At 43.7% G+C, this 24,658-nt stretch overlaps 1 protein-coding gene across 2 annotated transcripts in view; it reads left to right on the top strand.

Annotated features, from left to right (window-relative positions):
* LOC143808441 (glypican-5-like) overlaps positions 1 to 24,658 on the top strand; it is a 413,770-nt gene that overhangs the window by 74,237 nt on the left and 314,875 nt on the right. For both annotated transcript variants that reach the window (XM_077291113.1, XM_077291114.1), the window contains exon 3: positions 8,832 to 9,526. In XM_077291113.1, coding sequence (XP_077147228.1) covers positions 8,832 to 9,526 — 695 coding nt within the window. The remainder of the gene's footprint in view (positions 1 to 8,831; positions 9,527 to 24,658) is intronic.

Below are 24,658 nucleotides of genomic sequence, written 5' to 3'. Positions count from 1 at the left end.
AATTTCTATGTGAGGTATTGGTTAATATTTTGGCCAAAATACGGAAGCTCATGACCCACGTCAAGGGTCCTCACGCTCATGAGTCCTAAAGACTATTGCTAAATATTCCTGCTTGTTGTCCTAACTTCCATAGTTTTATGAATTGGGGGTCTATACAGACTCCTCTCTACTGCAGTTTTGTTAGTGTGGGGAAATGGTTGACCTAGTCTTCTGGTTCTAGTATACTTGCCAGTAGTGATAAGCGAATGTGCCCGGATAACAAGCATGTTCGCTCATCACTACTGGCCATCTCTCAAAGAACATTTAGAAGGCTGCACTGAAAAGAGTAGATTGACCAAACTTCTGGATGAGTTTGAAATTCTTCTTGGCACTTTTGAAATCTTCAGCAAAAAAGTGCTCAGACAAGATTTCTTGAGTGTGACCCTGAGGTACTCAATTATCGTCCAGTCACATATGTTCAGGGAGTAAAAAAAAAGGCTTGGAGGGGATGGAGAACAGGTGTGAAGAACATGTCTTCCAAAATGTGTGTGACAAAACATTTAGGCAGCACACCTATATCTACCAGAGCACCAACTTCAAAAGTTGGCAGGCATGCAATCTAGTAATCTGTGAAGATCTGCGTGGAGGGCCCAGCGATCTAGCATTTATCACATGTTAAGTCAAAAGAATAGATGTATGGAAAATTATTTAGGGTGTAATAATGGTGCAGCAATGCATTATTGAAAATCTTGACCATCAAACAGGAATGTTATATTGCATCCTGTTCATAGATCAACCTCCACCAGAACCCAGCATTTCAGGATGAAATTGTAATATGAGGATTAGAAATGTCAGACTATATAACAAGAAAATGATTTAATGCTGTAAGGATTGACATTATGTGACAACTTCCAATGGATCATAGATGTTTTAGGGCCAAGAGCCAGCACATCCTATAGCAGTGGTAAATCCGAACATCTGTAGCCTCCGTTTGGCAATGAACGTAAAGAATCTTCTGCCGGGATCCACTAAGTGCTCTAAGGGGAAAAAGCACTGCCAGCCGTTGTTATTTGTAATACCTCTCTTCGGGCCTTTATTTAATCATTCATGTCTGAATTTGTGACTTGTTAAAACATCTGATCTGTAATTCAGATGAAGTTTATTTTGTAGATGATTTTCTAAGGTGAGCAGACAGGGAATATGTCTGACAAACCAATATAGCCCATTGTCTTACCTCATCCATTTAGAGGGCGAAGACATAAATGCAGACGTTATAGACTTGCTCATTTCAATAAAATTCAGTATTGGCTTGAGACTCTACTTGCTTTTTTGTTTTTTGAAGAGAAGCTTAGTGACGGGCCTGGAACTTGGACCATGTGGTTCCATTATTAGTGGGAAGTTCCGCTGTGGTCAGGCAGATGGAATTTTGGAAGTCAAGTTGCCAACATACACTTGTCTTTGGAAAAGTTTATGAATTTGTTAAATCTGTTTGAACTCCAATTCTTAAGTAATAAAGTTGTAAGGCTTCAAGTTTCTTATGATGATGAAGAATAAAAATGTACATTTAAAAGAGGTTTTCTTATGTCCATATGCTCAGTTAAGGTATATGGGACATGAAAGAGGGAGGTCCCTACATGAGGATACTCCTGTCATGCTGTAACGGTCTTCAGTAAGGAAGGGGGCCTCAAACTGTTCCTAGAACTGGGACTCTTAACTATCCCTGTCCCGGGGTACATGTAAAGGTAGAGAGGCCGGAGTCTCCAACCTTACTATTCTCCTGTTAATGTCCTAAGCTGTCCCCCTCCCTTCCCTAGGAGGCCTGGTACAGATATGTTAGTGTATATACACGTAAGACAAACAGGGATAACAAAAAGCAACTTATGTACAAAAACACTCACCAAGGGTAGAGAGGAATAAATGGAAGGATAGGAAGGTACAAACCAAATGGGAATAGGATAATTGAGAAATCATACATGAAAAAAACAGCAAACAAGTCTCCAGCAGCAACTACGAACTCCAACTCCAGCATGCCAGGAAGTAAAACTTTCACAGGCAGAGATGAGAAGGTCTGGCCAGGTTTTATAGAGAGAGAAAATGAGAAAGGTAGGAGCAGCTGTGAGATGGAGCTGAATGTCTCTAACCAGCGTACAAAGAGTCGTTAACCTCTTGGCCAAAGGAAACAAAGTCCATTTTATATCAGGAACAAAACACACTGGCTAAATGGAAGACCTGTGATTCACAGTAGGTAAAGAGTGCCTAACCCCAGATCTCCCAGGAGGATGCGACTCACTCATGACACCTCCTATATGAACCAAAATGAGGAGTTTCTTTGAACTTATATTTGAATGACTGCAATTTAACCCCTTCCCGACCTTTGACGCATACGCTGCGTCATGAAAGTCGGTGCCAATCCGACCTGTGACGCAGCGTATGCGTCATGGAGGGATCGCGTCCCTGAAGATCGGGTGAAAGGGTTAACTCCAATTTCACCCGATCTGCAGGGCCAGGGGGAGTGGTGCTTCAGCCCAGGGGGGGTGGCTTCACCCCCTCGTGGCTACGATCACTCTGATTGGCTGTTGAAAGTGAAACTGCCAATCAGAGCGATTTGTAATATTTCACCCAAAAAAACGGTGCAATATTACAATCCAGCCATGGCCGATGCTGCAATATCATCGGCCATGGCTGGAAAACCTAATCTGTACCCCCCCACACCCACCGATCTCCTCCCCAGTCCTCCGTTATGTGGTCCGCCCCCCTAAGTCGTCCTGTCCGCTCCTCCGTCCTCCTGTCCGCTCCCCCCGTGCTCCGGTCCCCCCCCCTGTGCTCCGGTCCCCCCCCCCCCCGTGATCCGATCACCCCCTACATACTTACCGGGCCTCCCGGTGTCCGTCCGTCTTCTCCATGGGCGCCGCCATCTTCCAAAATGGCGGGCGCATGCGCAGTGCGCCCGCCGAATCTGCCAGCCGGCAGATTCGTTTCAGATGTATTTTGATCACTGCGATATAGCCTATCACAGTGATCAAAATAAAAAAAATAGTAAATGACCCCCCCTTTATCACCCCCATAGGTAGGGACAATAATAAAAATAAATAAAAGATTTTTTTTTTCTTTTTCTACTAGGGTTAGGGTTAGAACTAGGGTTAGAACTAGGGTTAGGGGTAGGGTTAGGGGTAGGGTTAGGGGTAGGGTTAGGGGTAGGGTTAGGGCATGTGCACACAGTGCGGATTTGGCTGCGAATCCGCAGCGGATTGGCCGCGGATCCGCAGCGGATTGGCCGCGGATCCGCAGCGGATTGGCCGCTGCGAATTCGTAGCAGTTTTCCATCAGGTTTACAGTACTATGTACACCTATGGAAAACCAAATCCACTGTGCCCATGGTGCGGAAAATACCATGCGGAAACGCTGTGTTGTATTTTCCGCAGCATGTCAATTTTGTGCGGATTCCGCAGCGTTTTACACCTGTTCCTCAATAGGAATCTGCAGGCGAAATCCGCACAAAAAAACACTGGAAATCCGCTGTAAATCCGCAGGTAAAACGCAGTGCCTTTTACCTGCGGATTTTTCAAAAATGGTGCGGAAAAATCTCACACGAATCCGCAAAGTGGGCACATAGCCTTAGGGTTAGGGTTGGAATTAGAGTTAGGGTTGGAATTAGGGCTAGGGTTGGAAATAGGGTTAAGATTAGGCTTGTGGTTAGGGTTAAGGATAGGGTGAGGGTTGTGTTGGGGTTACAGTTGTGGTTAGGGTTGGGATTAGGGTTAGGGTTGGGATTAGGGTTAGGATTAGGGTTAGGGTTGGGATTAGGGTTACGGGTGTGTTGGGGTTAGGGTTGTGGTTAGGGGTGTGTTGGGATTAGGGTGGTGATTAGGGTTATGGCTACAGTTGGGATTAGGGTTAGGGGTGTGTTGGGGTTAGTGTTGAAGTTAGAATTGAGGGGTTTCCACTGTTTAGGCACATCAGGGGCTCCAAACGCAACATGGCGCCACCATTGATTCCAGCCAATCTTGCGTTCAAAAAGTCAAATGGTGCTCCCTCCCTTCCAAGCCCCGACGTGCGCCCAAACAGTGGTTTACCCCCACATATGGGATACCAGCGTACTCAGGACAAACTGAGCAACAACTATTGGGGTCCAATTTCTCCTGTTACCCTTGCGAAAATAAAAAATTACTTGCTAAAACATAATTTTTGAGGAAAGAACAATTATTTTTTATTTTCACGGCTCCGCGTTATAAACTTATGTGAAGCACTTGGGGGTTGAAAGTGCTCACCACACATCTAGATAAGATCCTTTTGGGGGTCTAGTTTCCAAAATGGGGTCACTTGTGGGGTGTTTCTACTGTTTAGGCACATCAGGGGCTCTGCAAATGCAACGTGACGCCCGCAGACCATTCCATCAAAGTCTGCATTCCAAAATGTCACTACTTCCCTTCCAAACCCTGACGTGCGCCCAAACAGTGGTTTACCCCCACATATTGGGTACCAGCGTACTCACAACAAACTGGGCAACAAATATTGGGGTCCAATTTCTCCTGCTACCCTTGTGAAAATAAAAAATTGCTTGCTAAAACATCTTTTTTGAGGAAAGAAAAATGATTTTTTATTTTCACGGCTCTGCGTTGTAAACTTCTGTGAAGCACTTGGGGGTTGAACGTGCTCACCACACATCTAGATAAGTTCTTTGGGGGGTATAGTTTCCAAAATGGGGTCACTTATGGGGTGTTTCTACTGTTTAGGCACATCAGGGGCTCTGCAAATGCAACGTGACGCCCGCAGACCATTCCATCAAAGTCTGCATTTCAAATGTCACTACTTCCCTTCCGTGCCCTGACGTGCGCCCAAACAGTGGTTTACCCCCACATATGAGGTATCAGCGTACTCACAACAAACTGGGCAACAAATATTGGGGTCCAATTTCTCCTGTTACCCTTGTGAAAATAAAAAATTGCTTGCTAAATCATCTTTTTTGAGGAAGGAAAAATGATTTTTTATTTTCACGGCTCTGCGTTGTAAACTTCTGTGAAGCACTTGGGGGTTGAACGTGCTCACCACACATCTAGATAAGTTCCTTGGGGGGTCTGATTTCCAAAATGGGGTCACTTGTGGGGGGTTTCTACTGTTTAGGCACATCAGGGGCTCTGCAAACGCAACTTGATGCCCGCAGACCATTCCATCAAAGTCTGCATTCCAAATCGTCACTACTTCCCTTCCAAGCCCCGGCATGTGCCCAAACAGTGGTTTACCCCCACATATGGGGTATCAGCGTACTCAGGAGAAACTGCACAACAACTTTTGGGGTCCAATTTCTCCTGTTACCCTTGGTAAAATAAAAAATTGTGGGCTAAAAAATCATTTTTGAGAAAAGAAAAATTATTTTTTATTTTCATGGCTCTGCGTTATAAACTTCTGTGAAGCACTTGGGGGTTCAAAGTGCTCACCACACATCTAGATTAGTTCCTTGGGAGGTCTAGTTTCCAAAATGGGGTCACTTGTGCGGGAGCTCCAATGTTTAGGCACACGGGCTCTCCAAACGCGACATGGTGTCCGCTAATGATTGAAGCTAATTTTCCATTCAAAAAGCCAAATGGCGTGCCTTCCCTTCCGAGCCCTGCCGTGCGCCCAAACAGTGGTTTACCCCCACATATGGGGTATCATCGTACTCAGGACAAACTGGACAACAACATTTGGGGTCCAATTTCTCCCATTACCCTTGGGAAAATAAAAAATTCCAGGCTAAAAATCATTTTTGAGGAAAGAAAAATAATTTTTTATTTTCATGGCTCTGCGTTATAAACTTCTGTGAAGCACCTGGGGGTTTTAAGTGCTCACTATGCATCTAGATAAGTTCCTTGGGGGGTCTAGTTTCCAAAATGGGGTCACTTGTAGGGGAGCTCCAATGTTTAGGCACACAGGGGCTCTCCAATCGCGACATGGTGTCCGCTAACGATTGGAGCTAATTTTCCATTCAAAAAGTTAAATGGCGCGCCTTCCCTTCCGAGCCTTGCCGTGCACCCAAACAGTGGTTTACCCCCACATATGAGGTATCGGCGTACTCAGGAGAAATTGCCCAACAAATTTTAGGATCCATTTTATCCTGTTGCCCATGTGAAAATGAAAAAATTGAGGCTAAAAGAAATTTTGTGTGAAAAAAAGTACTTTTTCATTTTTACGGATCAATTTGTGAAGCACCCGAGGGTTTAAAGTGCTCACTATGCATCTAGATAAGTTCCTTGGGGGGTCTAGTTTTCAAAATTGGGTCACTTGTGGGGGAGCTCCAATGTTTAGGCACACAGGGGCTCTCCAAACCTGACATGGTGTCCGCTAGCGATGGAGATAATTTTTCATTCAAAAAGTCAAATGGCGCTCCTTCCCTTCCGAGCCTTACCATGTGCCCAAACAGTGGTTTACCCCCACATGTGAGGTATCGGTGTACTCAGGAGAAATTGTCCAACAAATTTTAGGATCCATTTTATCCTGTTGCCCATGTGAAAATGAAAAAATTGAGGCTAAAATAATTTTTTTGCAAAAAAAAAGTACTTTTTCATTGTTACGGATTAATTTGTGAAGCACCTGGGGGTTTAAAGTGCTCACTATGCTTCTAGATAAGTTCCTTGGGGGGTCTAGTTTCCAAAATGGGGTCACTTGTGGGGGAGCTCCAATGTTTAGGCACACGGGGGCTCTCCAAACGCGACCTGGTGTCTGCTAAAGATTGGAGCCAATTTTTCATTGAAAAAGTCAAATGGCGCTCCTTCCCTTCCGAGCCCTGCCGTGCGCCCAAACAGTGGTTTACCCCCACATTTGAGGTATCAGCGTACTCGGGACAAATTGGACAACAACATTCGTGGTCCAGTTTCTCCTTTTACCCTTGGGAAAATAAAAAAATTGTTGCGAAAAGATTTTTGTGACTAAAAAGTTAAATGTTAATTTTTTCCTTCCATGTTGCTTCTGCTGCTGTGAAACACCTGAAGGGTTAATAAACTTCTTGAATGTGGTTTTGAGCACCTTGAGGGGTGCAGTTTTTAGAATGGTGTCACTTTTGGGTATTTTCAGCCATATAGAACCCTCAAACTGACTTCAAATGTGAGGTGGTCCCTAAAAAAAATGGTTTTGTAAATTTTGTTGTAAAAATGAAAAATCACTGGTCAAATTTTAACCCTTATAACTTCCTAGCAAAAAAAAAATTTGTTTCCAAAATTGTGCTGATGTAAAGTAGACGTGTGGGAAATGTTATTTATTAACTTTTTTGTGTCACATAACGCTCTGGTTTAACAGAATAAAAATTCAAAATGTGAAAATTGCAAAATTTTCAAAATTTTCGCCAAATTTCCTTTTTTTTCACAAATAAACTCAGAAATTATCGACCTAAATTTACCACTAACATGAAGCCCAATATGTCACAAAAAAATAATCTCAGAATCGCTAGGATCCGTTGAAGCGTTCCTGAGTTATTACCTCATAAAGGGACACTGGTCAGAATTGCAAAAAATGGCCAGGTCATTAAGGTCAAAATAGGCTGGGTCATGAAGGGGTTAAAGGAAGCATGTCAGGAGCTTTGGGTCATCAAAACAATTGAATTACTATGTATGATAGTAAAAATAAGATGAAAATAATGAACTTTGAATCTTTATGTAAACGAGTCGGCACTGGGGACCTGTCAATTCCTGCAAGTTTGTTGATTCTTCCCACTTAATACCACCCCCTATAGCTTGATTCATGTTCTTCTGCATCACTACATCACTGTTAGCAGCAAGGCTGAACAGACAACAGTCAAACATGAGCTAGGTAGGGAATAATTTAGAAGATTGATACAGTAGCTTGGGACAACCCTACCCAGAATTGTACTGCAATTAGCCTGGTGACCCTTCAGCTGCTGACAGGTTCTCCTGAATGCTATACATGTCTTTACTCGACATTTTAGCTCTCAATAAAAATAAGCTATGCAGGGAGCTAAACCACAGCCATCTACTGATTGCCCCCACACCCTCATTTTTAGAGGGTTTGACTCAGATGAGACAGCCCTATAAATGGAACACCAAAAAGAGATGAGCAAAAAAAAACATGCCAGCAGTTCCTGCCTTAATTTCCTCTTTTTGTTTGATCCTATTTTATCTCATATTTTATTGAAAACATAGAAATATATTTAGAAATGTTTTTTAACCGGCTGCCGCTCAAGTTCCCCTGATTTGCATCAGGACAAAGTTTACTGAACCACAGCATCTTGACTGAGCGGCGTAACACGAATTATGAACTAATTAGCAGGAGATTCACCTTTTCTTTTTTCTCCAATATTTCTGCCACGCTGATGAGAACGAGACCCTGATTTCATCGGTGTATCATTTAGTTTACTGGGTGCAGCAGTTGTGATACAATCAGAGTTTTTAGATGTAGCAATGCAGCAGAGCGGAGAAAGCTGACCCTGCCCACACCACAACTTTTTGTGTACGTTGTATATTGGCAGTAAGCTGCTAATCAGTGCTGTGGGTGTGGTTGGACCAGATCTCACATGGGACTAGTCTGTCAGCGTTAATCGCCTCCTGATAAAACACTTATAAGTGCCTAATAAGTGACACATCATTGAAATCAGAGTCTCTCCCCCTGCCTGATGCTGCCCCCAGATTACAGATTCCTGCTAATAGATTTCCTTTAATCTCAATAATAGCTAAAGAGATTTTTTTTTTTCAATCTGGTGTCTATAGGTCTTTGAATCTATAATTCTTGCTTTTTTTCTATTGTTCATTCATTATAATGTGCAGTTTAATGGCAGTATATGTATGGGAATATAATATAATAAATAGTTTGTACCTGTCTACATATTGTTCCATTTATTAACTGCTGTTTATGATTTTCTCTTCCAGAGACGTTCACTCATTTGATTGACGTGGCTACAAACAACACATTTGCACTGTTTGATAGCAAGTACCGCTCAATGGCTCAAGATGTACACGAGCCAGTAAAGGAGCTGTTTACAGACCTCTCACTTAATATCATGGGAGCCGACATGCCATTGGAAGATGCGTTTTCTCGGTTTTGGGATGCACTTTTCCCCTTCGTCTACAACCATCTTATTAACCCCGGGTTAGAGTCTTTGTCCGGGGAGTACTTGGACTGTCTACGCTTGACAAGACAGGATATGAACCCTTTTGGCAACTATTCAAACGAAATGCTTGAACATTTGTCTAAATCTTTGTGGGCCAGCCGAATGATGAAACAAGCATTAAGCATGGCCGAACAAGTTATCAACAGTACTCAGCATGCAGGCTTGACCCGGGAGTGCACACGGTCATTGGTGAGAATGCAGTATTGTCCTCACTGCCAGGGATTGACTCTTATCAGACCCTGTGTTGGCTACTGTCTCAATGTTATGAGAGGATGTTTGGCCAGCCTAGCAAGTCTAGATGGCCCCTGGAGAGAATTCATTAATTTGCTGGAGCACCTTGCAGATCAAATGTCTGGATCTCATGACCTGGAGCAATCTCTATTAGGAATTCGGGATGTGGTTAATCAGTCGATTCATTACGCTGAGTCACAAGGCCTCTACTTGTCAAGGATGGTAAGTCTGCAGCAATTCATTGCTGTCATTTCAACAAACATTGCATACAATAAGTAGTATAAGCAAATATAGGAAATTTTGCGATATATTTTATCAGAGAATTCTGTTTTTTTTTCCACTTATGAGACTTTTTTCCAGCCCCCATGACTACTGAAGTCATATTGACTCAAAAAACGCTAAAATCTGTCTTTATAAAAGCAAGATGCATCGCCAGCACAGTGAGGTGTCCGATTACACCTCCTATTATACTCTATGTAGAAAAGAAGAGGAGTGATATGCACTCAACACCATGAGAGATGGAAAGCTTCAATCATACTGACCTGATTACAGTGCTGGATTCACAGCCACACAGCTGAGTACTGCCGTATATTGTCCTCTTAGACTCTGATGCTTTGGTTTGAGTGCTAGAGAGAGAAAGAAAAGCAGAAATCTTTCTGTTTCTGGGTTTTCATAGCAGCTAGTCTGGATCCATTACCTCAGAGAGAACTGAAAATTAGAGATAGAACCTGGAAACTGGTGAAAAATACAGAATACAAGACATATCATGACCAGATATTGGGTTATTCCACATGAACAGACACAAAAGCTTATTTTGAAAAGTTATCTGAAATAACAGGTACCATTTAATGTTGTATATACTGTAGTTTTCAACTCCTTTATGAATATTGCTTACAGTAATAGTAATGAAAAAACAAGGTTTCCCTGTCAAAAATGGTAAAACATCACTTTTTTTTAAGTATTGTGACAAAGTCACTGGCAAGGTGTTAGAGGGGATATATGTTTTGCTGAGGCTAATGCCTTCAGTGATTTAAAAACCCAGAAGTTTTTCCTTCAGCACATTAAGTGTTTCAAGGAGTTAACAGCCAATTTGTTAAAATGGCTGTGTTTTTTGTGGACAATAGCGGGCGGGAGGAGGTCCACCTTATCTCCACCCCAGGGTGTGGTATGGGGCCTCCATAGGCAGTGGGTGTTCAGTTTCTGGAGAGGAACACTCCAGAGAAGTGTGGATGCTTGTGCTTAAAAACCCTGAACCCTGGACCTTGTTACCCCTGAGTGGACTGATCTCCACCAGTAGAAGGACTGTGGTTTGTGCTACCATTTTGTTTGTTTTGTTTTGCTGTTTTTGCCCAGAGGGCTGTGTTTACATTTTCCTTCAGTTTGGTTTATGCTACACCTAATGAACCAACGACATTCTTAAAGAAATGGTGTTCCCATGTCTACCTCCGTGCACAGCTGAGTGAGCCGAACGACCAAAGTAAGCATTAAAAATTGTCACTAAAGACAAGATAAGTAGACGAGAAAAATTTAGGCTATGCGTTTACGATCAGGAATAGTGCAGTATGTTTTCGTTGCATTCAAAACGCTGTGTTCTAATTACCACACTTGTGTTTAGGTACATGCGGATTTACTGCATGTAATGACATGATATTATTGAAAATACACAAGACAACATAAGTAGGTAAGAAAAATATATAGAGCCAAATGGGGCAGAACAAGTATTCAGATAAAGGGAATGGGGATAATTAGCATCTAATAAATCCTTATTAATCCCTAAATTGAGTGCTTCGCCTAAACTGCAAGAGTTGGCATTCTAGGAATTTTGTAATGGTTCCCCATCCCATGTTGACCCTAAGAGGTCAATATAACTTAATAAATAATGTTCAATATGTGTACGGGTGCATGATAAACCACACAGATATTAATAAAAAAACTGTATAAGGCACAAGTGAAAAAATACGGCCTCAGAGATATAGTCACATACCCTTCAACATGGAACAAATGTGACCACCAAAAAAGCAGTACCTCAGTAATGAGGAAATGGCACATGTCTGCTGACCATGTAGCCACCTATACGAATTCCCCACTCATGTTGGGGCTGCGTTATACTCTATCGAGGACTGTTGGGAGTGCATTATACTATATGGGGGTCACATAATGTATGAAGGACTATTGGGAATGCATTATACTGTATGGAGGACTATGGAGAATGCATTATACTGTATAAGAGACTCTCGAGTGCATTATGCTATAGGGAGTGCATTGTACTATATTGAGGACTACGGAGGTGCATTATACAAGATGAAGGACTATAGGATGCATTATACTATTTTGAGGAATATATGGAGTATATTATATGACATGGAAGACTATGAGGAGTGTATTATACTGTATGAGGACTATGAGGTGCATTATATTATATGGAAAACTATTTGGTTCATTATACTATATTGAGGACTGTCGGATGCATTATACTATATGGAGGACTATTGGGAGTGTATTATATTCTATGGAGGACTATGTGGAGTGCATTATACTATTTGGTAGATTATAAATGAGCAAAATGCTGACTATTCATCGAGTGATTGGACTGTTTATGCTGGAACAGAATTTTCGCCCTGTGAAAACTGCAGATATGCGGCTGAAAACATGATACTGTATGGGGATAGATTGATCTACTAGTGATCGTTCTGTGCTCATTATTCTTCCTCAGCCGGTATAAAGAAGCCAGAAAACAAGTGTCAAAGTTCTTCAATATTGTTGGTCACACTCGTTTAATGGCCTAAATTTTATGTAAATACACCCAAAATGTTCCTGTGTGATGGTGCAATATGTTAGCATTTGAGGCCCCACTTTAAACTTTTGCCCAGGGCCCCACTCTGTCTAAAACCTGAGGTTTCTGTCCTGATGAAGAGGTCCTGCGTAACCTTGAAACGCATTGACCCTGTAAACCTGTTTTATTAATGCATTTTTATCTGTTGGAAACCATTGTGGATTCATCAGCAGCAGGGCAGGAGTGACATCTCCCTCCTGATTGTGTTGCACTGTTTGGTCCTTCTATTAACCGATGTCCTTACAGCGGATTACAAAGCTATTTAAACCATACCTCCCAACCGTCCCGGATCCCGCGGGACTGTCCTGATTTTGACAGTCAGCCCCGGGATCCCGGGCGGGACACTAATGTCCCGCACTACGTGCCTAGGGCGGGGACAATGCAGGGGGCGGCAAATGAGTAGCTTAGGTTTGTGGCTGTTTTTTTTTTCTTATACATGCTGGGTCTCACCTCCCGACCGATAGCGCCCCCCCCCGCCCCCTGTGTGTGCGGCGCTGCCACGCTGAGGCAGAGAGCCAGCAGCGATCAAGATGAGAGGTCAGCGACTCACTCCCTCCTGTGTGTGCACGGAGCTCCGGCTTCTCCTGCTCTTAGCTGCTATCCCGGCAGAGAAGGAGAGACGGGGGAGGTGCCGGGACAGTGCAGAGCTGTGAGCAGCTGGAGAAACTGAAGAGCTGCAGTGCACATGGCCAGATCAGCCGCCCCTGCAACACAGAGGAGATTGTGTGTGTGTGTGATGTGTGTGTGTGTGTGTGATATGTGTGTGTGATGTGTGTGTGTGATATGTGTGTGTGTGTCTGATGCTGCATGTGTGTGTCATTGTGTGTGTGTGATGCTGCATTTGTATGTGTGTAATGTGTGTATGAGGTATCTGGTGTGTGTGATGGCTGGGTGTGTGTGTGTGATGGCTGGGTGTGTGTGTGTGATGGCTGGGTGTGTGTGTGTGTGATGGCTGTGTGTGTGTGATGGCTGTGTGTGTGATGGCTGTGTGTGTGTGTGTGTGTGATGGCTGCGTGTGTGTGATGGCTGCGTGTGTGTGTGATGGCTGCGTGTGTGTGTGTGATGGCTGCGTGTGTGTGTGTGATGGCTGCGTGTGTGTGTGATGGCTGCGTGTGTGTGTGATGGCTGGGTGTGTGTGTGTGATGGCTGCGTGTGTGTGTGTGATGGCTGCGTGTGTGTGTGTGATGGCTGCGTGTGTGTGTGTAATGGCTGCGTGTGTGTGTGTGATGGCTGCGTGTGTGTGTGATGGCTGCGTGTGTGTGTGTGATGGCTGCGTGTGTGTGTGATGGCTGCGTGTGTGTGTGTGATGGCTGCGTGTGTGTGTGTGATGGCTGCGTGTGTGTGTGATGGCTGCGTGTGTGTGTGATGGCTGCGTGTGTGTGTGATGGCTGCGTGTGTGTGTGTGATGGCTGCGTGTGTGTGTGATGGTTGCGTGTGTGTGTGATGGCTGCGTGTGTGTGTGTGTGATGGCTGCGTGTGTGTGTGATGGCTGCGTGTGTGTGTGTGTGATGGCTGTGTGTGTGTGTGTGATGGCTGCGTGTGTGTATGTGATGGCTGCGTGTGTATGTGTGATGGCTGCGTGTGTGTGTGTGATGACTGCGTGTGTGTGTGTGATGACTGCGTGTGTGTGTGTGATGACTGCGTGTGTGTGTGATGGCTGCGTATGTGATGCATTTGTGTCAAAGCTGCATGTGTTTGTGAGCTGCGTTTGTGATGCTGCGTGTGTATGTGTGATACTGTGTGTGTGATGCTGTATGTGTGTGAGCTGCGTGCGTGTGTGAGCTGTGTGTGTGCTGGGTGTGTGTGAGCTGTGTGCGTGTGCATGTGTGTGAGCGTGTGTGTGAGCTGCGTGCCTGTATGTCATTATACAGTATGGAGAACTGTGGCCATTATACAGTATGGAGCATCATGTGCGGTCATTATACAGTATGCAGCATCATGTGCGGTCATTATACAGTATGAAGCATCATGTGCAGCCAGCATACAGTATGGAGCATCATGTGTGGTCATCATACAGTATGGAGCATCATGTGCGGTCATTATACAGTATGGAGCATCATGTGCAGTCATTATACAGTATGGAGCGTCATGTGCGGCCATTATACGGTATGGAGCATCATGTGCAGTCATTATACAGTATGGAGCATCATGTGCGGCCATTATACGGTATGCATGCCGTCATTATACAGTATGGAGAGTCATGTGTGTTCATTATACAGTATGGAGCGTCATGTGTGGCCATTATACAGTATGGGGCATCATGTGCGGTCATTATACAGTATGGAGCATCATGTGCAGTCATTATATAATATGGAGCATCATGTGCAGCCAGTATACAGTATGGAGCATCATGTGCGGTCATTATACAATATGGAGCATCATGTGCGGTCATTATACAGTATGGAGCATCATGTGTGGCCATTATACAGTATGGAGCGTCATGTGTGGCCATTATACAGTATGGGGCATCATGTGTGGTCATTATACGGTATGGAGCATCATGTGCAGTCATTATACAGTATGGAGCATCATGTGCGGCCATTATACGGTATGCATGCCGTCATTATACAGTATGGAGCATCATGTGTGGCCATTATACAGTATGGGGCATCATGTGTGGTCATTATACGGTATGGAGCATCATGTGCAGTCATTATACAGTATGGAGCATCATGTGCGGCCATTATACGGTATGCATGCCGTCATTATACAGTATGGAGCGTCATGTGTGGCCATTATACAGTATGGAGCATCATGTGTGCCCATTATACAGTATGGGGCATCATGTGCGGTCATTATACAGTATGGAGCATCATGTGCGGTCATTATACAGTATGGAGCATCATGTGCAGTCATTATACAATATGGAGCATCATGTGCAGCCAGTATACAGTATGGAGCATCATGTGTGGCCATTATACAGTATGGAGCGTCATGTGTGGCCATTATACAGTATGGGGCATCATGTGTGGTCATTATACGGTATGGAGCACTGTGTGGCCATATTTTTTTGTTTATAACTATTGTATATGAAACAGTGTGATCAGCAGTGCTAAATGGGTGTGGTTGGGACGTGGATATGGGTGTGACTAATTACACTGGTCAACAGCATTTTTGGTGCCAAAGATATTTCATCGAATTTAGGGTATTTTTGGGGTGCTGATTCTGAATATGTCATCAGTTTTGCCAGATTGGCTCAAGTTTTTGAGATTTTTGGTATCTTATTTATAGCACTTGTTGGTAAATGCGACGCATCATCTCATTAATTTCTTTGGATTAGTACTTGAACTGAGCAGTTCTCAATATAGTTTTGTGTTAATTAGTGTTCTAAAAGTTTGTTCATAGCTTGATTTTTGCACTAACTTTATGTTGTTGTCTGTTTTCCAGTGAAAAGCATGAACTCATCAAGAAGAAGTTGTCTTAACGATCCAGACTCATTCTGTTACATTTGTGGTGAATACACACTGCCAAAACATAGAAGAAACATAACAGACTTCGTAAAAAAAGTGTATTTTGCCTATTTTGGGGTTATGCTTGGGGACCAAGACAAGTTTTGGGCACCACACATAGTGAGCACAGCATGTACCGAATTATTACGAAAATGGAGCAAAGGACAAAGAAAAAGCTTCAAATTTGGTGTTCCAATGGTGTGGAGAGAGCCAAAAAATCATCATGATGACTGTTATTTCTGTGCAGTGCAAGTGCAAGGATTCAATAAGCATAAGAAACGAAAATGGGAGTAACATGGAATCTGCAAGAAGGCCTGTCCCTCATTGTGAAGATGTGCCTGTACCTGTGTTTACCGTAAATAACAGTCATCATGATGATTTTTTGGCTCTCTCCACACCATTGGAACACCAAATTTGAAGCTTTTTCTTTGTCCTTTGCTGCATTTTCGTAATAATTCGATACATGCTTTGCACACTATGTGTGGTGCCCAAAACTTGTCTTGGTCCCCAAGCATAACCCCAAAATAGGCAAAATACACTTTTTTTACGAAGTCTGTTATGTTTCTTCTATGTTTTGGCAGTGTGTATTCATCACAAATGTAACAGAATGAGTCTGGATCGTTAAGACAACTTCTTCTTGATGAGTTCATGCTTTTCACTGGAAAACAGACAACAACATAAAGTTAGTGCAAAAATCAAGCTATGAACAAACTTTTAGAACACTAATTAACACAAAACTATATTGAGAACTGCTCAGTTCAAGTACTAATCCAAAGAAATTAATGAGATGATGCGTCGCATTTACCAACAAGTGCTATAAATAAGATACCAAAAATCTCAAAAACTTGAGCCAATCTGGCAAAACTGATAGCATATTCAGAATCAGCACCCCAAAAATACCCTAAATTCATTCAAATATTTTGGACACCAGAAAAAAAAAATTTTTTTGTTGACCTGTGTTATGAATGGGTGTGGTCAGAGGCGTGGCCTAAAATTTGCCGCGGCGCGCTTCGCGCGCCACAAACTTTGTCCCTCTTTCCCATCTTCAAAAGTTGGGAGGTATGTTTAAACACAGGTTGTAATGTAACAAAATAGGTAGAAGGGGGGAAGTGAATACTTTCGCAAACCACTGTAGATGCATTTACTGCATCTCTGTTGTTGATGTACTATGGAGACACGCAGGAATTTTTCTCTGTTCAAATCCTTAAGAAAAAATATTGTATATTGGGTAGCACACGGAATCTGGGGAAGCTCTGTACAACGGCTATGGCTGGAACATGACGCCTTAGGCTGGATGTTACATGCTTGTTTACGCTTTATTCTAGTAAATCCCGATGTGTAAGTGATAGAAATAATTAGATACAACAGATCAGATCATTATCTGCCTACTACTATCATTCACAATCTAATTACCATTATTAGTATGTAAAAGGATTACTGGAAGGAACAAGCAGAGGTTGCCGCCGGGTTGTATTTTCTTACTATACAAATAATATGTCATATAAAATGTTTTTCTTTGCAGGGCCATTAACCACTTAACCACCAGACCTTTTTGATAGGTATTGACCAACTTACTTTTTTAGTTTTTTTCTTATATTTGCATTGAAACAGCCATAACATTTTTGTTTTTGTTTTGTTGTATATGATTTTCTTTGCTTCAAAGTTGAACCTTTTAATCCAACAGTTTTGGGTAAATGTATTTTACTGATTGTCTTTTTGTCATTTTTTTTGGTGGGGCAGGGGGGTACAGGGAGTTAAAAAAGAAAATACCAACAATTTCACCAGTGTTCTATGTATTTTTTTTCTTGCGACAAATATCAAGTTACCGTATATACACGAGTATAAGCCGACCCGAGTATAAGCCGACCCCCCTAATTTTGCCACAAAAAACTGGGAAAACTTAATGACTCGAGTATAAGCCTAGGGTGGAAGATGCAGCAGCTACCGGTAAATGTCATAAATAAAAATAGATACCAATAAAAGTAAAATTAATTGAGACATCAGTAGTTTAAGTATTTTTGAATATCCATATTGAATCAGGAGCCCTATATAATGCTCCATACAGTTCATGATGGCCCCATAAGATGCTCCATACAAAATACTCCCCATATAATGCTCCATACAGTGTATGATGGGCTCCATAAGATGCTCCATATTAAAATATGCCCCATATAATGCTGCACAAATGTTGATTATGACCCCATAAAATGCTCCATACAAACATTTGCCCCATACAATGCTGCACAAATGTTGATTATGGCCCCATAAGATGCTCCATACAAACATTTGCCCCATACAGTGCTGCACAAATGCTGATTATGGCCCCATGAGATGCTCCATAGACACATTTGCTCAGTATAATGCTCCACAAATGCGGATTATGGCCCCATAAGATGCTCCATAGAGATATTTGCCCCATATAACGCTGCACATGGCCCCATAAGATGCTCCATACAGATATTTGCCCCATATGCTGTTGCTGCGATTAAAAAAATAAAAAATCTCATACTCACCTCTCAGGCCCCTGGCACTTGCTATACTCACCTTTCCCGTTCCACCGACGGCCGCCGCTGTGTCTTCCCCATACTCTGCACTGACTGTTCAGGCAGAGGGCGGTGCACTAATTGCGTCATCGCGCCCTCTGACCTGAGTGTCAGTGCAGAGGACGCAGAAGACACAGCGGCGCCGACGGTGGAACGGGGAGCAGTGCGTTATAATCACCTGTTCCTGGCGCGGTCCCTGCACGTCTGTTCCCCGGCGCCAGCAGCTTCTTCCTGTAGTGAGCGGTCACACGGTACCGCTCATTACAGTAATGAATATGGACCCGACTCCACTCCCATAGGGTTGGAGTCGCATATTCATTACTGTAATGAGCGGTACCATGTGACCGCTCACTACAGGAAGTAGCTGTCAGACCCCGGAGAACCAGGGACCGCGCCAGAAGCAGGTGAGTATTATTAGACAGCTGCCGCTCCCCCTTCCCTGCCGACCCAAGGGTATGACTCGAGTATAAGCCGAGAGGGGCAATTTCAGCCGAAAAAAATGGGCTGAAATTCTTGGCTTATACTCAAGTATATACGGCAACTTTATTCTAACAGGTTGGTATGAATACATTAATATCAAACATGTATAGTTGTTTTCTTTTTTTTTAGTTGTTTTCTTCTTTTGTTTTTGTTTGTTTTACTTCTGTACCATTAAAAGATATTGTCAGGAGTCGACACGGTTAGCTGCTTCTCCAGGTAGACACAAGAACACTTTGACAGTGAAACAACTGCTGGTTTATTAAAGTCAGCATAGACCAAGGCAGGGTTCAGAAGAACAAAATCAGAGCCTTCCTTGGTTTAATGGAAAACAAAACAAATTACCCGTATTTTTTGGCATATAAGACGCAGAAAAAAAGATTTTTTATAAGATGGGGGTCCGTCTTATTGTCCGAATTTAAGATCTCTTACCTGAGGGCAGGCAGTGGCAGAGCAGGGTCACAGGAGGCATGGTGGTGGCAGAGGTGAGGTGATGCTGAGGTGCGGTCGGCGGAACGGCGTGCACCTGAGCAGGGTCCCATCCTGCTTAGGTGGGCGACGCCATGGCCTGGTGTCCATGGGGAGGTTGCTGTGGCGGTGGCAGACGTGCGGTCACTTCCTCAGGTGGCAGCGGCCAGGGTCCCTTCCACATTTGAGGTGATGCCACAGCAGTAGTGATGGAGAGCAGCAGAGCAGGGTGAGTTAAGGATTTTTCCGGTGGCGGCGGCCATCTTGCTGAGGCCGCGGGTGCGCAGATTCACTACTCTGCGTCCCAGGGCTTCAGGAAAATGGCCGCGGGAGGCCGCGCGTGCGCAGATGGAGATCGCGGCGGCCATTTTCCTGAAGCCGAGTTCGCAGATTGAGATCTCGGCTTCAGGAAAATGGCCGCCGCGATCTCCATCTGCGCACGCGCGGCCTCCCGCGGCCATTTTCCTGAAACCCTGGGACGCAGAGTAGTGAATCTGCGCATGCGCGGCCTCAGCAAGATGGCCGCCGCCACCGGAAAATACCGTAACTCACCAGCGCTGCTGCTCTCCATCAATACCGGGCCGCGGATTCACCTCAAATATGGATGGGACCTGCTCACGCCATACAGCTCACCGTGCCACATCATGCCCGCACCTCTGTCGCCGCCACAATGCCGGTAAGCCTGCATTCCGAATATAAGACGCACCCCCCATTTTCCTCACAATTTTTTTGGGGGAAAAGTGCGTCTTATATGCCAAAAAATACGGTAGGTATGACAGAGTCCTTTCTCTGCAGGTTCACCTGCAGTTATCCCGCACAGTCCTTTAGCTCCTCCAGGAGCTATGTGGGAGTTCCTGCTCTCCCAATACAACACCCCACTGACTCTCATGTCCAGGTATTTAACACCCATGTGATGGTCACATGACCTTGACCTCACACAGGTCCTGGCAGGACACTGCATGTGGAGATATGATGGACCTCTGCCCAAGCGCTCTATGAAGGTCCACTAAAACCAGCCCATAACATAAGTTGCTATTAACCCTCTCAGTACTTAGTGTGCTGGAGGAAAAAAAGCACTCTGATTTTACATCACTGACCGCAGTATGCACAGTGACACATATCTCCCTTCACATACTATGTCAGTGACTCTGCCACAATATTTTAAGGAATAGAAGAATTTTTATGTGACTGAGAGCCAAGGCTTATGTATTTTTCTCACTGATGTAGCTTTATGAGGGCTTGTCTTTTTACAGTATTAGTTTTATTTTTTCTATTCGCCATTGTAGGAGTACCTCTGTCAAACAGCTCAACTACCACAGTCTCTATTGACAGCAGCACTTAGGGGTTAAGCTGCCAACTTTGGCGATGTTGGCAATTGTGGTTCTTACAGCTACAGTCCAGGTTAATAATGGAAAGATGTCAATAAGACACCTATCCATTATTAATCCAATAGTAATAAAGGGTTAAATAAACACACACATTGTGAATAAAGTTTTTTTAACGAAATAAATAAAGATATGGGGTTTTAAAAATATCTTTATTGTACTCTCAATCCAACTGACGACCCTAAATCCTCTGAAAAAAAAGGAAAAATAAAAAAACAACAATATTCCATACCTGTCCGCCATACAGTCATGTCCCACGATGTAAATCCATCTGAAGAGTTTAAATAAATTTACAACCAGGAGCATGCTAATGCAGCTGCCCCTGGCTGTAAAAACTGGGGAATGAATGGAATGCAGCTTTGATGACTTGTGGCATAAACTCATATGAACTCTAGCGTGGGAATTTTTCTGAATATTTTCTCACGCTAGAATTTATATTAGTTTATGCTACCAGGGGGGCGCAGCACCGCAAGTCAACGAAGCTGATTTCCATTCATTCCCCAGTTTTTACAGCCAGGGGCAGCTGCATTAGCAGGCTTCTGATTGTAAATTTATTTAACCCCTTCAGATGGATTTACCTTGTGGGACATGACTGTACAGCAGACAGGTATGGGATATTGTTGTTTTTATTTTTCCTTTTTTTTTTCAGAAGATTGAGGGTCGTCAGTTGGATTGAGAGTACAATAAAGATATTAAAATCATGCATTGACTAAGATCGGGTACGATCGAAACGCGTCGCATGTACTCTGTACTTGGACTTTTGCGCTAAGGCAAGGACTGTTTGTACTACACCAATTTTTAATGGAGAAATAAAGCATTTGAATTTTATGGAGCTGGAAAGCCTTCCTTACTTCGTTAAAGATATTAAAACCCCATGTGTTTATTTATTTTATTAAAATACTTTATTCATAATGTGTGTGTGTTTATTTAACCCTTTATTACTATTGGATTACTAATGGATAGGTGTCTTATTGACATCTCTCCATTATTAACCTGGCTTAATGTCACCTTACATTAGCAAGATGACATTAACCCCTTATTACCTCATATCCCACCGCTACTCGGGAGTGGGAAGAAAGAGGCTAAGTGCCGGAAAAGGCACATCTTACAGATGTGCCTTTTCTGGGGTGGCTGGGGGCAGATGTTTTTAGCCGGGGGGCCAATAACCATGGTCCCTCTCTAGGCTATTAATATCTGCCATCAGTCACTGGCTTTCCCACTCTGGCGGAGAAAATTGCGCAGGAGCCCACTCCAGTTTTTTCCGTGATTTAATCCTTTATTTTGACACCTATAGCTTCCAAATTTTACACACAGACACTAGTTCTAACATTATTAGTGAGGAATATGTAAAGATATAATGGATATGAAATGGTTTACTGTATGTAAACCATGTCTCATATCCTGTCGGGTTTGATAAGGAGATAGTAAAAGCCGGCAATTGAATTACCAGCTTTTAAACTATCTAGCTCTGTATTAAATAAATATATATATATATATATATCTATATATATAATTGTCTAAGGGTTTTTCCGTCTGTCTGTCTGTCTTTCTGTCTGTCTGTCTGTCTGTCTGTCCTGGAAATCTCGCGTCTCTGATTGGTCGAGGCCACCAGGCCTCGACCAATCAGCGACGGGCACAGGATGGCGACGATGATGTCATAAAGGTTGCCTCGACCAATCAGCGACGGGCACAGTCTGCCGCGAATTCGCCTCGACCAATCAGCGACGGGCACAGTATCGACGTAGATGTCATAATGGTTGCCATGGCGACGATGATGTCATAAAGGTTGCCTCGACCAATCAGCGACGGGCACAGTCTGCCGCGAATTCGCCTCGACCAATCAGCGACGGGCACAGTATCGACGTAGATGTCATAATGGTTGCAATGACGACGATGATGTCATAAAGGTTGCCTCGACCAATCAGCGACGGGCACAGTCTGCCGCGAATCACATACTACGGGGACATGCATATTCTAGAATACCCAATGCATTAGAATCGGGCCACAGTCTAGTATATATATATATACTGTATATATATACACTCACCGGCCACTTTATTAGGTACACCTGTCCAACTTCTTGTTAACACTTAATTTCTAATCAGCCAATCACATGGCGGCAACTCAGTGCATTTAGGCATGTAGACATGGTCAAGACAATCTCCTGCAGTTCAAACCGAGCATCAGTATGGGGAAGAAAGGTGATTTGAGTGCCTTTGAACGTGGCATGGTTGTTGGTGCCAGAAGGGCTGGTCTGAGTATTTCAGAAACTGCTGATCTACTGGGATTTTCACGCACAACCATCTCTAGGGTTTACAGAGAATGGTCCGAAAAAGAAAAAAAATCCAGTGAGCGGCAGTTCTGTGGGCGGAAATGCCTTGTTGATGCCAGAGGTCAGAGGAGAATGGGCAGACTGGTTCGAGCTGATAGAAAGGCAACAGTGACTCAAATCGCCACCTGTTACAACCAAGGTAGGCCTAAGAGCATCTCTGAACGCACAGTGCGTCGAACTTTGAGGCAGATGGGCTACAGCAGCAGAAGACCACACCGGGTACCACTCCTTTCAGCTAAGAACAGGAAACTGAGGCTACAATTTGTACAAGCTCATCGAAATTGGACAGTAGAAGATTGGAAAAACGTTGCTTGGTCTGATGAGTCTCGATTTCTGCTGCGACATTCGGATGGTAGGGTCAGAATTTGGCGTAAACAACATGAAAGCATGGATCCATCCTGCCTTGTATGGAGCATCTTTGGGATGTGCAGCCGACAAATCTGCGGCAACTGTGTGATGCCATCATGTCAATATGGACCAAAATCTCTGAGGAATGCTTCCAGCACCTTGTTGAATCTATGCCACGAAGAATTGAGGCAGTTCTGAAGGCAAAAGGGGGTCCAACCCGTTACTAGCATGGTGTACCTAATAAAGTGGCCGGTGAGTGTATGTGTGTGTGTGTGTGTGTGTGTCAATTATATATATATATATATATATATATATATATATATATATATATATATATATATATATATACCTATTCTATGTGTAGACATTTATTTTATCTATTCTATTCTATTCTGTCGGTGTGATTTTACTGTACACCGCACTGAATTACCGGCTTTTCTATAGAACACCGGTGCGTATTTCTCGCAAGTCACACGCATGGTCCATGTGTAATCTGTATTTTTCTCGCCCCCATAGACTTTCATTGGCGGATTTTTTGCGTAATACGCTGACAAAAGCAGCATGCTACGATTTTCTCAGCCCGTAAAATATGTCTGAGAAATATACGGCTGATGGAAGCTGCCCTATAGAGAAACATTGGTCCGTGTGCAATGCGTTGTTTTTGAGCCTCTCGCTCATCCGTATTTTTCTCTAGTGCAGTGATTTTCAACCTTTTTTGAGCCGCGGGACACTTTTTATACTTAAAAAATCCCGGGGCACACCACCAACCAAAATGGCACAAAATGACACTAAAACAGTACATATTCTACATATAGTTAATAATATAGATTCTAAATGTATTTATACTCACTCAGTGTGAAACCTGGGCCTGTTTCGATAAACACAAAAGGGATATCCTGGCAGGAATGGTGGAAAGACACACACGAAGCTCTTCCTCAACAGTTCTCAGTCTCTCCCTGTTTTTAGGTTTTTTTTGTGCACATGCCCTAACCCTAACCCTACCCCTAACCCTACCCCTAACCCTAGTTCTAACCCTAGTTCTAACCCTAACCCTAGTGGAAAAAGAAAAAAAAATATTTTCTTTTTTTTTATTATTGTCCCTACCTATGGGGGTGATAAGGGGGGGGTCATTTACTATTTTTTTTATTTTGATCACTGTGATAGGTTATATCTCAGTGATCAAAATATACCTGGAACGAATCTGCCAGCCGGCAGATTCGGCAGGCACACTGCGCATGCGCCCGCCATTTTGGAAGATGGTGGCGCCAATGGAGAAGACGGACGGACACCGGGAGGCCCGGTAAGTATGAGGGGGGGGATCTAAGCGTGGGGGGTGGATCAGAGGACGGGGGGGTGGCATCGGAGCACGGGGGGAGCGGGCAGGAGGACGGGGGAGCGGGCAGGAGGACGGGGGAGCGGACAGGACGACGGAGGGGAGCGGAGCACCGGACGGAGGACCGGAGAGGAGATCGGTGGTGGTGGTGGGGGGGGTACATAAGTGTTTCCAGCCATGGCCGAT

Source organism: Ranitomeya variabilis, chromosome 2, assembly GCF_051348905.1.
Source record: "Ranitomeya variabilis isolate aRanVar5 chromosome 2, aRanVar5.hap1, whole genome shotgun sequence".
Lineage (NCBI taxonomy): Eukaryota > Metazoa > Chordata > Amphibia > Anura > Dendrobatidae > Ranitomeya > Ranitomeya variabilis.
This window is presented reverse-complemented; position numbering and strand designations above follow the sequence as displayed.